The sequence below is a fragment of the Medicago sativa genome, chromosome 3 (assembly GCF_051527215.1).
Source record: "Medicago sativa cultivar Bolivia chromosome 3, Bolivia_mono, whole genome shotgun sequence".
NCBI lineage: Eukaryota > Viridiplantae > Streptophyta > Magnoliopsida > Fabales > Fabaceae > Medicago > Medicago sativa.
In genome coordinates, this window is record NC_140751.1 from 95,964,038 (window position 1) to 95,979,199 (window position 15,162).

The 15,162-nt window shown below is 35.1% G+C and overlaps 3 protein-coding genes across 4 annotated transcripts; 1 reads left to right on the plus strand and 2 right to left on the minus strand.

Annotated features, from left to right (window-relative positions):
* Positions 1-1,204: 1,204 nt before the first annotated feature.
* LOC146942386 (Sas10/Utp3/C1D family) lies at positions 1,205-7,667 on the plus strand. 2 transcript variants are annotated; one of them, XM_085756349.1, is made up of 6 exons: positions 1,205-1,466; positions 1,570-1,625; positions 1,709-1,763; positions 2,092-2,172; positions 2,280-2,574; positions 7,343-7,667. In XM_085756349.1, exons 1-5 carry the CDS (start codon positions 1,253-1,255, stop codon positions 2,558-2,560), a joined length of 687 nt encoding a protein of 228 aa, XP_085612475.1. In that variant the 5' UTR covers positions 1,205-1,252; the 3' UTR covers positions 2,561-2,574; positions 7,343-7,667. The 2 variants fall into 2 exon arrangements, with proteins under 2 accessions (XP_085612475.1, XP_085612476.1); XM_085756350.1 differs by lacking the exon at positions 7,343-7,667 and adding an exon at positions 4,521-4,838.
* Positions 7,668-7,923: 256 nt separating this feature from the next.
* On the minus strand, positions 7,924-8,874 carry LOC146942387 (early nodulin-like protein 14). Its single transcript, XM_085756351.1, has 2 exons — positions 8,491-8,874; positions 7,924-8,395 (listed from the first exon to the last, which is right to left on the minus strand). The coding sequence occupies exons 1-2, from the start codon at positions 8,672-8,674 to the stop codon at positions 8,037-8,039; spliced, it is 543 nt and encodes a 180-aa protein (XP_085612477.1). The 5' UTR covers positions 8,675-8,874; the 3' UTR covers positions 7,924-8,036.
* Positions 8,875-10,546: 1,672 nt separating this feature from the next.
* Positions 10,547-14,364, minus strand: LOC146942388 (transmembrane 9 superfamily member 9-like). Its single transcript, XM_085756348.1, has 7 exons — positions 14,076-14,364; positions 13,253-13,417; positions 12,892-13,001; positions 12,700-12,805; positions 12,501-12,613; positions 12,235-12,388; positions 10,547-11,914 (listed from the first exon to the last, which is right to left on the minus strand). The coding sequence occupies exons 1-7, from the start codon at positions 14,178-14,180 to the stop codon at positions 10,757-10,759; spliced, it is 1,911 nt and encodes a 636-aa protein (XP_085612474.1). The 5' UTR covers positions 14,181-14,364; the 3' UTR covers positions 10,547-10,756.
* Between the last annotated feature and the right edge of the window lie 798 nt (positions 14,365-15,162).

Here is a 15,162-nt window from a genome sequence, read left to right on the forward strand (position 1 = left end):
ACAAAAAGAAAGAAGAACAAAACAAATGCATCATGTTTACATTACTTAACCAGGTAACTTACCGCATGAACTACACACAAATTACTTAGGTCTTGACAAGTTCAACTAGTGATACTCAATGCTTTTGGCATGCATGAGAACCAGGGCCTACTAATAAAAAATAACAAAGACATTGTCATGACTGGAAACGTAGGAGCTAACATCTTCTATGATGTGGAAGTAGTAGGTTGAGTAGGATCATGAGTTGTAGGTGAAGTGTAGGTAGTTATGATGGGAGTTAGTTGGGCTGACATGTTGTCGCATCCATTAATTGTTAACAATTAAATAGTGAACGACAATTAACTGTCATCGAGGATGTTGAAGATCATTTTTAGGTGTAGGAGCAATTTTTTAAGTCTAAAGCTACAGGGGCGTGCATTTTTGGTCCAAGCAATTATATTAGCTTTTTTATAATGATTACGGGGAACACTAATGTTGAGATGGTCACATTATGATGGTATGCTTGTAAAAATAAGTTGGATATGGTTTTGAATGTCGATTAACATGGCTATTGAATGTTGTGCGATCGTTTTGGAAGGTAAATGTTAAACATTAATTGATATTCTTTCACAATTGTTAATTGCCATGTCAATTACACTAGCAATAATTTTCCGTGTCTATTGACTTTCGTCCCAAAACCATTGTGAGACGTCATTGCTGCATACATGCTCATTGTCCCATACTCGAACACCATTATCAAAAGTTCATGATCCTCCGCATTCTTATACCTCAAACAATGTTCTATTAAATTCAACAAAAACAAGAGAGAATAAGTTGATAATCAAGACTTTAATATTCATTTCTCTTATTCTTTATGAAACCAACATTCTTTAAGTCATCGTTTCAAATGTTAGAACGAAAAATAATACTTAAAACGAAAAATAATACGAATTATTATTTGAGTTTCGAACAATTTTCCAACATTGATGCTCCATAATAATACTCCTTTTAAAAACCATCACTATGTTGATATTGCTTCAAGATCTATATAATCCCATTCCACAAAAAGGTCAACATTTTAGTTTAGGTTTAAAATACTAAAAATAGTTATATAAAAAAAATAAAAAAAAAGATAAAAAAAAAAAAGGGGGAATAAGAAAAATTACGGCATCTGAATTGATTAGAGTGAGAGTGTATTTAAAAGCCCTAGATTTTAGGTTTTTCTGCCTCCACCGCAGTAACAGTGTTGAAGTTCGAGACATTCAACACAAAAATGGTGAAAGGAAGTGAAAGTGAAAGCTGTGGAGGAGTACCCGAAGCGGTGATGGATTCAGTCAACACCACTCTCTCCAATCTTCGTGAATTCCGTTCACATTTTCAACAGTTTTTACCTCTTATGAACCCTCAAACTCTCTCCCAACTTCCACCTCTTGAACGTGCCCACTCTCTCTTTCTCCTCTCCAAAATCACTTCTACCCTCCTCACACGTAATCATCATCTTCATCTAATTTAATTGTAATTACAATTTTAAGTTTTGTTAATTCCAACTTAATTTTCTTGTTCTATTGTGTTTTTTTTATTTTTTTGCAGTGAAATTGAGGTGCAGTGGAGTTCAACCAGATGATAACCCTGTCAAATCAGAGCTTGTGAGTTATTTTACTCTGCTAATTATGTTTTTGTACCTAACCCTTGTTGCTTACTCTGTTTGATTTTTGTTGTGTATTTTCAGGATAGAGTAGAGTTATATCAAGACAAACTTGAACGCCTTCTAGATTTGAATAAGGGTATTTTTTTTTTTTTCTTTCTCTAATTTTTTTATGATTTTATTTTCTCAATGCGCTTTTGTTGAATGTTGAAGTTCAAAATATAAGATGATGGATATTTGAATTGGAAACACATCTTCTTCAAGCTATGAAACATATAAGTCAGATATGATCCTGACACATAGACACTGATGATAATTTAAGAAGGTGTTGGGCACTGAGCACTGACACATGTTAACCTTCAATATGAGGTGTTGGTGCTACTTAGTCTTCCCCTTTTTTATTAGCTTAGACTTGTAGTATTGGTTAAATTGATTGTGTTTTCGTGATTTTGGTTTTGTTTGTGAAGCTCCATTGCGACCTTCTACTATGTTGAATTCTCAAGCAGCTACTCGCTTCATCGAACACTCTTTGCCTGACCTCACTCCAGGTGGGTTGTTAACTTGGTTTATTGCTTCTAGGGGTGGTAAAAAATCTATATGTCTTCCATTTTGATCACATTGCATGTATGTAAAGAAGTGGTTATTTCATATGCAGAACAACGGCAGAGAATGAGGAACTTAAGTAGCGGCGAGGGAAAGAAGAGGAAACATCAGGAGCAGGCTGGTCAAAAGAGGAAGTATCAATCTTCTGAAAAGCCATCTATTTCTGTTCAAGCTGCTGCTCAGGAGTTTCTGGAGAAAGCACAGAGGGAACTTTTTGGTGGTAATAATGGCGGTATTAAGGGGCCACTTCAAATTGACAACATGTCAGAAAGCGACGACGATCAAATTGACAATCTTTCAGAAGATGACGGCGATAAACTACCCATGACCTGAATTTCTGAACTATGGTAGAGTTTCTTATAACGACCTTATTTACTTTACGAGTGTAATGTTCTTTCGTTATACTAGCTGCAGTGCGGATTTACAAATTAGGGTGCTAAGAAATTTTGCCCCATCTGAATTATAATTTTATTACGATTTGATAATGCATTTTAGGGGACAAACTTTTCTTGATTAAACACACGCAGACCCAATGTTTTCAAACTTGGGATCCTGCCTAGGACCGGAAGGGTGTGACAAAGGATCATAGCACGGATCGTAAGATAGTCTCAACATTAAACTAAACTTAAATTGGAAAAGATAATTAAAAGAGTTAATGAATACAATTTATTTTGAGTAAACCATCAAATTAGTCCTTGAATTTTCACGCGTCGGCCAACTTAGTCCCTCAATTATACGAAATTTCTAATTAGTCCCTGAATTTGTCAAACGTCGATCAAAAAGGTCCCTCCGTCAAAGTGCTCTGTTAGCCATGCTGACATGTCGCCCTGCATGCTGTGTTGTCTTGTACGCGTGGCAAGAAGGAAGCCACGTGTTCTGGGACTAATTTGATTGATTTGGAAAAAGTTCATTTTTCACTTTTCAGTTTATTTTTTTCCTGCTTTTCCCATTTTGCCCCTGCATTACATATTCCTCCTCCTTCACATTTCAGTCAGAACCATCAAACACATCCTTGAACCTTCTCCTTCCCGCTAAAAATTTCTCCATTCTCACCCCTCCAAAATCATCATCATCTCCGGCGATTCTGACGTTGGTAATGAAGAGGAAAATGTTGGTGCTTCTGATGAAGATTTACGGTGGCTGGCTTTGTGACCACCAAGTGCTTGATAAGATGGAAAAGCTTTGTCGCAAACACTGCACTTGTGGTTCAACTTCACTGGTGATGGCGGCGACTGCAACGGTTGTTGTTGCTGTGAAGATGATGATTCGATTTGGTGATGAGATTCAGAGATGTTGATTTTTTCATTGGTGTTGCTTTGTGAGAGCATGATTTTTTCGTTAGTAGCTCCTGTTGGAGAAGAATTCAAAGCTTGCAACTCTAAAGCCATTAAGCAATAATCAAACGATTAATTGAGGTTAAGTATGTTTGGTTGAGGATAGAAAATGAGTTGTGTTGGTTGGGTAGTGTTGTTGTGTTGTGTGTTGAGTGATGAATGAATATGAATGAGTTGGATGAATGACTTTTTCAAAGTCAAATCAAAACTAGTTATGTTAATGCATATGCTTTGCTTTACTTGCTACTACGTGATACGTCTGCGCTACCTTTCCTTTTTCTATCTCTTTCTAGGTGTATCATGTCATGAGTGATGTATGTGTGAACTACTACTAGCAGTAAATTTGTGTGTTATGTAATTTCAAGGATCTATTTGATATATGATTAAAAAATTCAGGGACTTATTTGATGGTTTTTAATATTAAGTAGGGATGTATTTGAAGGTTACATTTCTGAATCATCTTCAACCTCTTTTCATCACCATTAAACTTGGACATAGCTTGAGGAGTTTCATTGGCAGCAGGATTAGGCACTGTCTTGGCCTTTTTTACCTGTGTTATGCCTTTAGAATTGATATTTTTTAATCCTTTAGGTCTCCCCTGAAATAATATGAACACAATAATGCATAAGAAAATATTTTACATGAGCCATATCAGATAATGTAACACAATTTTGCACAGTTTTGCACATAGTTCTGCATAGTTTTACACACAAATTCTGCGCAGTTTTACACACGAATTTTGCACCATTTACATACAAATTCTGCACGTAGATAATCATCAAAATCTGCACATTTTTACGCATAATTCTGCGCAGTTTTGCATATAATTTCTGCACATTTTTATGCATAATTCTGCGCAGTTTTGCACAATTTTACATTTATTTTGCCCATTGATAGGTGTGATTCCTTCTTCATATCATTTCTTATAAGTATCTTTATGGTAATACCTTTGCACATAGTTGACAGGGTCGTCAACCTTTTTATGAATTGCCTAGACTGCATGCCGGCATGGTATTCCAACTAATTCCCAGAAATTGCATGAGCATGAATGTTTTTCCAGATCAACAGTGAAGCTATCAGTCATATTAACATGAGTCACTTGAAAGGATAATCTACTAGCATAATGCCTCAAAATTGGGTTGCTTTTGCCTATGTAATTTCTCAGACTTATGACTTATGACCTATGCCTTTTGCCTATATAATATTTCAGTTTCAATTTGTGTGTTATGTAATTTCAAGGATCTGTTTGATATATGATTAAAAAATTCAGGGACTTATTTGATGGTTTTTAATATTACTTAGGGATGTATTTGAAGGTTACATTTCTGAATCATCTTCAACCTCTTTTCATCACCATTAAAGTTGGAGCTTGAAGATGAAGTTCGACTTTAATAACAGTTTTTTCCCATATTCCCATTTAATTAGAATGTAGATTGCATATTGTTTAATTAGGGTTCCAATTTTATACAATTGGGGAAGACAGATACGTTGGGGAAGAAAAGAGCTGTTTGGGAAGAAGCCAAAAAAATTTCTGCAAATCAATCAATTTAGTCCTTCAAAATGTTTGTTATTTTCGGCCAAATTAGTCCCTGCCTACGTGGCGTATGACATGTGAGAGGTTAACGGCCACGTCAGCCCGTTAACCCTCCGTTTGGACAGAAGGACGAAATTGATTGACAATTTACAAATTCAGGGACTAATTAGAAATTTCGTATAATTGAGGGACTAAGTTGGCCGACGCGTTAAAATTTAGGGACTAAGTTGAGTATTTACTCAATTTATTTTATATAAATGTACATAAATTAATTAACCAAGTCGGAAGTGAAAAAACTAAAATTAAAGTTGATTTTTTTCCACCTATGGTTAGGTCTTTCTAATTAATTAAGTTAGAAGTAAAAAAATAAAATGAAAGGTGATTTTTTCAGGGACTAATTAGAAATTTCGTATAATTGAGGGACTAAGTTGGCCGACGCGTTAAAATTTAGGGACTAAGTTGAGTATTTACTCAATTTATTTTATATAAATGTACATAAATTAATTAACCAAGTCGGAAGTGAAAAAACTAAAATTAAAGTTGATTTTTTTCCACCTATGGTTAGGTCTTTCTAATTAATTAAGTTAGAAGTAAAAAAATAAAATGAAAGGTGATTTTTTCTACCTGAGAAAAACTAACATAATATCAGATACACCAATGTCTCTACCAAATCTCCTCACATATTTTTTTTTCCAAACACATGCAACCCTGCCGCCTATTCCCCCATTCGTTCCCCCTCTTATAATATGCTGACGTGAGAGAGTAAGAAGGACATTGCAGAGGATGGAGGAACGGATCGATAAGGAGAGGTTACATAGAAGAAACAACAGGACTTAGTAAACTGGGCTGTGGAACCTGGCTGGAAACTGTCCTGTCAAGGTTTGTTGTGGACTACCAATCCTACATTTTTAAGATTTTGCCCGTAATCCAAATCTGATGCTTGCCCATAATCCCAACCTGATCCTAGAGCTCCGTGATCCCGCTCACGATTCAGCATGCTTGAGCCTTCAAAACTTGTAGGATTGTATCGTTCGATTGTACAAGGACACTCACGATATTGACAACATTGTGTGGACATTAGATAGGAATTTGTATTGCAATTGATGACCAAAGTAGATTCCGAAGTATTTTACTAATTCTACAATTTACTGTTATTTAACAGCTGGCAATTGAGCCACAAAGTTCAGAAACTCCAAAATTAAAGTATATTGTACTATAATATGATGCTGATATGCCCACGGTACTCCTAGATACATATCCAAAGATTATCCTCCAATTTTTAAAGCATTTTAAAAGAAAATATTGATTAATGTGTTTGGGATACTACTTCCATAATTTTAGATACAACTCCAAAAACTTGCCTTGAAGATCCTTGTACAGCTTTCTTCTTCATCATGTTATAATTATTAGGGGAGCACATACTTATCTGTTCATTCTTTGAGGATGTAAGGAATAAAAAACGTGGTTGTGTGACATTAGTGAAGCTGTACGCAATAAACTTGATGATGGACTTTTTAATGCAGAGTCGTTGCTTGGCGAAAGCTATGTTTTTTCAGATGATAAAAATGCGAGAGATGAGAATGATATAGTTAGTCTAAGATAGTTAATAGTAAACAATTGACTAGAATCAAGATTTCTTTTAAATAGACCTAATTTTTTGTGATACCGACACTGATAAGGGAAAAAATTATATTTGTGGCATGTTTATACTATTTTGAAATTTGATGTCAAATAGACAAAGATATTGATCACGATTTACAAAAAGTGTTTTTTTTTTTTGTAAATTGTGATCAACATCTATTGATATAGTTCTTGTCAAAAAATGTAAACTTTACAGATTTTACATTGAAGTTTGGAAAATGGTCTCTAAGATGAACATAATTGTATTCATTGAATATTTTGTAATTGATTTGTAATTTGAAAGCTCATTTCCTTGTGTGTCCTGAGAAGTTGCAGGAAGAGCAAAAACCATGCACTTGCTTATCGATTTTCTAATCCCGTGTTCAATTTATGATTTTATATACTCTATCTATTTCATTGTTTAAGTTTATAATCTAGGCTCAATTTGCAGAAAATGCTTGAAATTTGTTTCTGTTAGAATTTTATGGAGCAACTTACAGTCCCTGATATACATTTCTTAAAAATTTTGTGACAGAAAATCTCTTTCTTTCATGTTATGTGCATAAATTGATTAATCTGTTCATAAATATTCACAACTTATCTAAGTTTTTTTTCCCTTCTCCGCAGGTGTGTGTGGGAGAGGTCTGTAACTTTCCTTTGCCAATGGAGCTTGTGTTCGTCAGATGGCTGTAGTTTTGCGTGCTTGTTTTTCGCTAGTCTCTATTCAATCATGACACAACCTCTCTCAATTCACACACACATAACTGGACATATGGCATTTCATTAGTTAGATGTTTAGGCTTTGGATTTGGATGATGACATCAGTGCTTTATTTGTTTGCTTCAATTTGTGTTGTACTGGTTGGGAAGGAAAGAATCAATTTGAAACTTTCGCATGCCTCATCCACACTGTATGGAATTTCAGTTATAATATATTAAAGTTGGATTTTGGATGTTGGTGGTGCTTTGATTTTTTGCTTCAATTTGAGAAACTTTGGCATTTCTCATCCTCTATGGAATTCTAAAAAACGAATTTTGTCGCAGACACAGTTCACAAAGGTATTCAGGACAGAGCATAAGAATCCTATATCAAGTTATTTTTCATAAGCTTTGGAAAAAACAATGAAGGTATTCAAGATAAGAATCCTATATCAAGCAAGTTATTATTCATAAGCTTTGGAAAAAATAATGAAGGTATTCAGGACAGAGTATAAGAATCCTATATCAAGTTTTTATTCCTTTGGAAAAAAATAATGAATCGCTACAAAAGAAAAAAAGAATCACAATAATAACTTCACTATATCCTAATTAGGTGCGGTGATTCATATGAGAAAACCCACATAAATAGCCAACAGTCCCAGAACAGTCACAAGTCCAGTTCGCAACACCGGCGCACTGCTAGTTGGTGCAACAGCTGGACCTTCTTCCAACTCTGCTGGAGATGGTGCAGGTGAAACTCCAATGGATCTTTTCTTTGGAGACATAACCACCACAATCAGCTTTTGTCCTTGCTCACAGTGTCCCTTTGCTCCACTGATGAAGTAAAATGGTCCAGGTCTGTCTAGCTTTACCTTCGTGTTCCCATCATTGTAATGTTCAATGGGGTTTGAGCTGTTGCAATTAGCATAATCTTCTTTGTTTACTTGCAAAACTGAGTCTTTCCCACCATCATATTTCCAAACTGCAAAACAAAGGTAAAAGAAAAAGATGTGTCAGTGATGGAAATTATGATATTTAATCTTGTAATTGAATGAATATTTAGAATTTAGAAATTACCAAGATGATCGCCGACTTTGAAACGAGACTTTTCTGCCCATTGGTTGAGTGAGTCTGCTTCAGATGATGGAACCTTCCATGCATCTATCTTGCCTCCGACCAATAGTTCCTTAGCTGCAGAGAAACCAAAGAGAAGGAACAAGAACAATAGAGAAGCAGAAGCAGTTCTTGAGAACACAGCCATGGTGCTTTTTTCTTTCTGATAGCTGAATGTGGTGTGTGTAAAGATTTAGTTTTGTCACTTTGCAAGCACAAAGGGGTGGTTTGCATTGATCTGGTTCCTTGGATTATTGTATTATTATTTATAGATGGTGATGAAATGGGAAGAAACTAGCCGTTGAGACTTCGAAAACAGTACTGCACGTTTGCGGCAATTAGTTTCCTAGGTTGCGTGCTGCTTGTGACCATGTGCCATTATAACGTTACAAATAACGGTAGAAAACCTTGAAGGGGTGGTAAATGGTAATAATAATACACAGGTTAGTGGAATTGGGTTGTAAGTTGTACTAACTTGTACTCTATCGTGTCACTGTAAATGCAAATTGCAAACGGTAAAAACGCCAGCTGTCAAATCAACATCATTTTTCTTTTTTAAAGAAAATTAACATCATATATTTGTGAAGTGCAAACGCAAACTTTGTTCAAAAATAAGAAATGGTTCTTTTTAGACTCTTAATTCTGTGCCCAAACAAAAAAAAAACAGAGATTCTTAGTTTTTTTTTTTTGAAAGAAAAATATTAAAAATGGACTAGACACATATAAAATTGATTTTTACATGTTTCATTAATATATATATTGAAATTGATTCTATGTTGAAGCTAATTTTTTTATATTTTGACTTCAAACATGATTTTTACACTCAAATCCATTGATTAACTCAGTTTTACGTGAATTTATCCTAACATAAACCACTACATATTCAACTTATTTTTCACTAAATTAATTTTATAAAATTAAGTCATTTAAAATTAAATTTTGTCATTGCAAGTGTCTCTTATGTTTGATAGTATAGCGGTGATAGTTGATTTTGAAAAAATTGAATGTAAAATGGTTAGCATTTGTATGTGATTTTTTACGATTTCATGTTTAGATATTTGAGATCCAAATTTTTTGTATAATTACCAAAAAGAGTTCTAACATCTATATTAAAAAAAATTGCAAAATGTTAGAATTGCAACAATTGATTCAACCTCGGTGTAACAACTACAAATTGTTGCTTCAATTTGAAATTAATTTTGGAACCAAAATTGCTTCAAAAACATAAAAACTGGTCAAACATGTTTGACCATTGCAAACTGAAATTGGAGAGTTCCACAGTGGAACCAACAAGCACCTCTTTTACACCTCTTTGACTTAAGTTTAATCTCATGGCAATTGTGACAAGAATAACCTTGTTGATAAAAAAAAACCTTGTGTAAATATTAGATTGACTTTCTATCTCCATGTAAATTAGAGCAGTGTTTATTTAGCACAATTCATTTGCCTACGAAGTCAAACGACGCATAAAGGCAGTTAAGGAGGGAGTGACCATTGAAGAGGATGAAGAGAAAGAGAGATGATCTTATCTTATGTTAAAAATACGTGATGAGCCATCTATCAAGATACCCCGCTTAGAACTCGTATTTATTATAGCCCAAATCCTCTTTATAGACATTAAACTTGATCAAATTGACAATAATTTATAATTATGAACGATTGAATTTTCATTGAATTAGAGTGGAAAGTTATAGTCAAGGAGAGGTTCTAAAGTGTAACGACTAACCCAATTAATCGAGCTAAGGAGGTTAATATGCTTCAGTTAAGCACAAATCATTCATGAGAACTCAAGTTCAAATCATGACTAAAACAATTCGCCAGATTTTTATTTATGTTGGGCCAAACTTTGGAATACCATGATCCCTTTTCCTTAAAAACTCGAGGATTAAGACCAGAAAACACAAGTGTCGTAACTTGCTAGCTAAAACCCAGATATTCCAGGCATTCAAGCTCAAATTTGATGAAATTTCATTTCTACCGAAGACATACTGCAAATATATAAAATCGTATAAAACAACCCTTTTAGACAAACCATCAAAGCTGTATTTATACGAGTTAACGGCAATTAAAATGATACTGAAACAAAAGAATCACTGTCATCATAATTCAAAATTGTATAGAATAGGTTACACGTGCACATGGACAGTACTTGAATTTCAAGATCCTTACACAAACTTCCTTCACCATCTAATAACTATAGTAGATTAACCCAAACCATTACTTGCTATAACTAATCAATTTTGACTGAGGAGTAGATGAGCCTTGTGAACCAAAAGCATGCATAGAATCCAATAGTACCGGTAACCACAAAAAACGCATAAGAAGCTATAAGCATGTATCCAAAGTAAAATATGGCTGACACCAGCTTTGTGATTTCAAGCTTGGTAAAGAAGTAGAATGTTGCATAAAGAAAGAGGTATAGTGCGGAAGAACCAGAAGTAAGGTATGACCGCCACCACCACAAGTAATCCTCACTGCACAACTGGAAGTAGCAGAGCACAATGGTTATTTCAGCACAAGTGACAACAAGGATGATGAAGACCAAAAAGAGGAACCCAAAGATGTAGTAAAACTGATTCAACCAGATTGAGGTGAGGATAAAGAAAAGCTCAATGAAAACAGCTCCAAATGGAAGTATTCCCCCAATCAAAACAGAGAAGGCTGGGTTCATGTACCAGGCCTGCTCAGGGATCTGCCTTGGGATTTTGTTTGTTTTCACAGGATTCTCAATTGCAGGTTTTTTGAAACCAATATAGCTACCCACAAAAACAAGTGGAACTGAGATCCCAAACCATAAAAAGACCAGAGCAAACATTGTACCAAATGGCACAGCTCCAGATGATTTTTGGCCCCAAATGAGAGCATTTAATATAAAGAAAATGACAGAGACAATTGCAGGGAACAAGGTTGCAGTCCTGAGGGCAATTCTTTTCCACTCTGATCCTTTGAACATTTTGTACAAGCGAGTTGAAGAATAACCAGCAAATATTCCCATGAAAACCCAAACCAAGAGCATGGCTGTCATGAGCCCACCCCGGTTTGAAGGAGAGAGGAACCCAAGGATAGCAAATATCATGGTTACTAGTATCATCCCAAAAAATTGAACACCTGTTCCAACATAAACACACAGCAAATCTGAGTTGTTAGGGGGCCTAAATACATCCCCATGGACAAGCTTCCAACCAGTCTCTTCTTGGGCTTCTTCCTGGGTCTCAAGCTCGTTATACTTTGCAATGTCACGGTAGAGTGTTCTCAGCATTATCATTGCCACCATGCCCGAAAGGAAGAGAACAATCATTAATGAGTTTACAATAGAGAACCAGTGAATTTGGTCATCATTCATTAGCAAATAGGCATCCCATCTTGAAGCCCACTTCACATCACTCTCCTGCAGATAGCAGCCAAAGGCAAAAGCGGATAATAAGAAATAAAACTAATTATCACATTTCACCATAACAAAAAAAGAGAGGATGATGATAATGAAGAAGACAATCCAGTTGGATAGAAGAAAAAGAAAAGTTGGATATAAGAAAACGCCATTATAAAAATGTTCATCAATGCAAAAGAGGGTGTTGAATATTTTATCCGCCAAACGACAGACCAATTTCAACCCTCACACCAATTACCTCAGTGCCTAATTCATGTATGTTAATAACCATTCTAAAGCACAGGGTATAGTTGCACTACTATATCAGCTCATAAGCTCACCTGGAAATCAACATCATATGTGAAGATAATTTCCTTGCTCTCTTCAACTTCTTGAGGAGAGTTGTTGTTCACAACTGTGTGCTTAGCATGAGGGTCACATGTTGTCAAACGGGTCTTTTTGTCATCCCATTTACCATCATACTCGTGTTTAACACTGCACATAGATCATTTGAAAAATCACCACCAAATACTAAACAAAAAGATGAGTCAATTGTTGAAAATAAAATGGATTAAATTGATAAGAATTAGAGCACAAAAATAATGACCTGAATGGCTTAACCTCAAAGCCCACGATTCTAGCAGATTCAGTTTGCACATCTCTATGATACTTGACGGTAAATGCCAAATGATTGTGGATAAAATACTTTTCCTCCTTGCTCTGTACATTCGTTCAGATAAAGTAAGTAAGGAAACTTATTGGTATTGAATAACAATAGCCATGGTGCTACAAAACAATATGCATACCCCGGTATACTGCCCTTTGAGTCCAACATGGAAACCAAGCTGATAGACGGTAGAATCCTGATCATTCCGTTTTATGGGAACAACTAAAGGAAGGTTATCTAGAATCCTGCAAATGATAGGCAAAACCATTATGAGATATAACTTGAAACATATGATAGCAGAAAACTCGCAGAAAATAACGGTATAACATACATGTTCACCCGATACTCGTCATTGATCTTCTCTTTGAACTCCTTAGCATTTTTGGCATCAAGTTTAATTTTACCCACAACATTACACATTTGTGGCTCGCGCATTTTAAACTGAAAAATACCACCAAATCGGAATCAAATAATAACCATAGAAACTAAAAAATTTATAAATAAATGTTAAAAAATTGCTTGGAAGAAGAAAAAAAAGCTCATGTAGCTAACCAAGTTAATGAGCGATTACCCATCAACTCTGCAAATGTGGTTATCCAATTCAGAGGTTAACTGTTCCTAAACTATATATTTCATTAAGAATTCCTTTCTTAGAAACTGATAAAAACTGAGAATTAACATATAAAACTAACCACATATAGTGAATTTTCAATGCGGTCACCACGAAGAACTTCCCCAAGATTTTCTGCACTATCCTGTATCTTTTTGGGGGCAGGATAAGGAAGTGAATAAAATGAGTACGGAAGCTGGGTCTTCGTAGATGTTAATTTGTTTACTTTCACTTGCAATACATCTCCCTGCAACAAAGAAATATTTTAAGTTAGCAACTTACGTAGTAGATCTATAACAATTCATTTTGCCAGATCAAGTTTATGTCCACAAAAAAAAAAAACACATTTCATTACATATTTTTACAACAAAATATCCAGCAGATAGCTGCATTACATTTAAAGGAGCTGCATAGTTAGTAAACAAACTGATTTCGTCGTCATTCACAAGTGCGATTAAAATCATAATGCAAAGATTTCAACCATCGAAGATTATCTGATTCGTATTTAGAAATACACCAACATCTATTCCTAACTACACATGTGGAACTTAAACATTCTTCATTCAATTTATCGATGCAGCATACAAACCGTGCAATCAAAGTTGGCTAAATTAAGTAACTGATAAAAACATAAAATGAGTAATAGAAATCATAACATAAACCTCACAATCCTCCGTATATCAACGATTATTAGTAAACGTTGTTCTATGAAGCGATCCACTGAAATTAAGATTCAATCTATTTCATACACTTGCATGTCTTGTTTCAACAAATTAAAATAGAAAAATATAAAATCAATCAATCACATCACATCACATCGAATCAAATTGAATTGAATACAGCACAGATCTAATCTAACGTATAAGATTCAAATACAGATCGAGAAGAAATGGATGAGTTAGTACCTTAAAGAAATCTTGTGGAGCGACGCCGGGAAGGTAGAAGGAGAAAGCGGTGTGAAGGAGAGAGAGAAGAAGTGTAGAGAAAACGAGAGATCTCAAAAACGCCATGGCGTTCGAGATCGAGATCTACAAGCTTCTTTCGATACTTGTTTGTCGGTGATTGAGTTATGAAATGAAATAAGAATAATACAATATAAACAACGATTAGTTGAGGATAACGGAGGAGATAGTAGTGTCGTCGTTCGTCGTCGTCGTCGCCAACAGAAGGAGAGGACTAATTTTCTCCGGTTGCAAACTGATACAGTTACTAGATTCTACTTAAATATAAGTGCTTCTGTTTCTGCTTCATTTCTTCAAACGCGTTTTTCATTTTTACTTTTTTTTCTTTCACATAAGGATAAAATCGGAATTACAAATGCTTGGACCAAACTCTCTTACGTGCGAGAAGGGATAAGACAAGTTTTTTTTTTTTTTAATAAGCAAGACAAGGGAAATTATGTACTTCTTCCTATCACTTTTTTTATTTTTTAAAGGGTAAAATATGCATTTCATCCCTGTAATTATAGGCCGTTTGATTTTTCATCCCTGAGCTTACTAATCCTCTCATCTTGTCCCTGTAAAAATTAATCATTTAAAATTTCGTCCCTCACCCCATTTAATCACTGCCACGTCATCAAATTAGCAAAATGGCATGGGAATGGACAAAAATACCCTCATCTTCATCTTCTTCTCTCACCCGTATTCTTTCCTTTCTTTCTTTCATTCTTCTTCTTCTCCAGACACATAAATCACAACCCATTCTCTTCTTCTCTAAAATCTCTCCAACAACTTTTTCTCTCAAAAAATTCATCATCAAGAAAATGGAAGCTTCATCCATACAATTTCTAATGTTACAGACACATTCATTTGAAGGAGCAAGAACAAGCCAAAACCAAACCAAATCAAAAATCAAAACGGCTCTCTCCTCAGCCTCCGCTTCCACCGCCGTGGTCGTCGCTGCTTAACCGGTGCGGAAGTGTAGAAATCGTACCCTTGATTGTTGTTGTTTTGGTGTTCAAAGCTGCTCCTATTTCTATTTCCAGCTAAGATG

What these genes read in the sequence shown, in the direction of transcription:
- LOC146942388 (XM_085756348.1), bottom strand. Translation starts at nt 14,180, where the DNA reads ATGGCGTTTTTGAGATCTCTCGTTTTCTCTACACTTCTTCTCTCTCTC. An exon ending in TTGAAAATTCACTATATGTG is followed by an intron (nt 13,002 to 13,252) that starts GTTAGTTTTATA and finishes GGTATTTTTCAG; the next exon opens with TTTAAAATGCGCGAGCCACA. An exon ending in GACGAGTATCGGGTGAACAT is followed by an intron (nt 12,806 to 12,891) that starts GTATGTTATACC and finishes TATCATTTGCAG; the next exon opens with GATTCTAGATAACCTTCCTT.
- LOC146942386 (XM_085756349.1), top strand. Translation starts at nt 1,253, where the DNA reads ATGGTGAAAGGAAGTGAAAGTGAAAGCTGTGGAGGAGTACCCGAAGCG. An exon ending in CACTTCTACCCTCCTCACAC is followed by an intron (nt 1,467 to 1,569) that starts GTAATCATCATC and finishes ATTTTTTTGCAG; the next exon opens with TGAAATTGAGGTGCAGTGGA. An exon ending in ACCCTGTCAAATCAGAGCTT is followed by an intron (nt 1,626 to 1,708) that starts GTGAGTTATTTT and finishes GTGTATTTTCAG; the next exon opens with GATAGAGTAGAGTTATATCA.
- LOC146942387 (XM_085756351.1), bottom strand. Translation starts at nt 8,674, where the DNA reads ATGGCTGTGTTCTCAAGAACTGCTTCTGCTTCTCTATTGTTCTTGTTC. An exon ending in CAAAGTCGGCGATCATCTTG is followed by an intron (nt 8,396 to 8,490) that starts GTAATTTCTAAA and finishes TTTGTTTTGCAG; the next exon opens with TTTGGAAATATGATGGTGGG.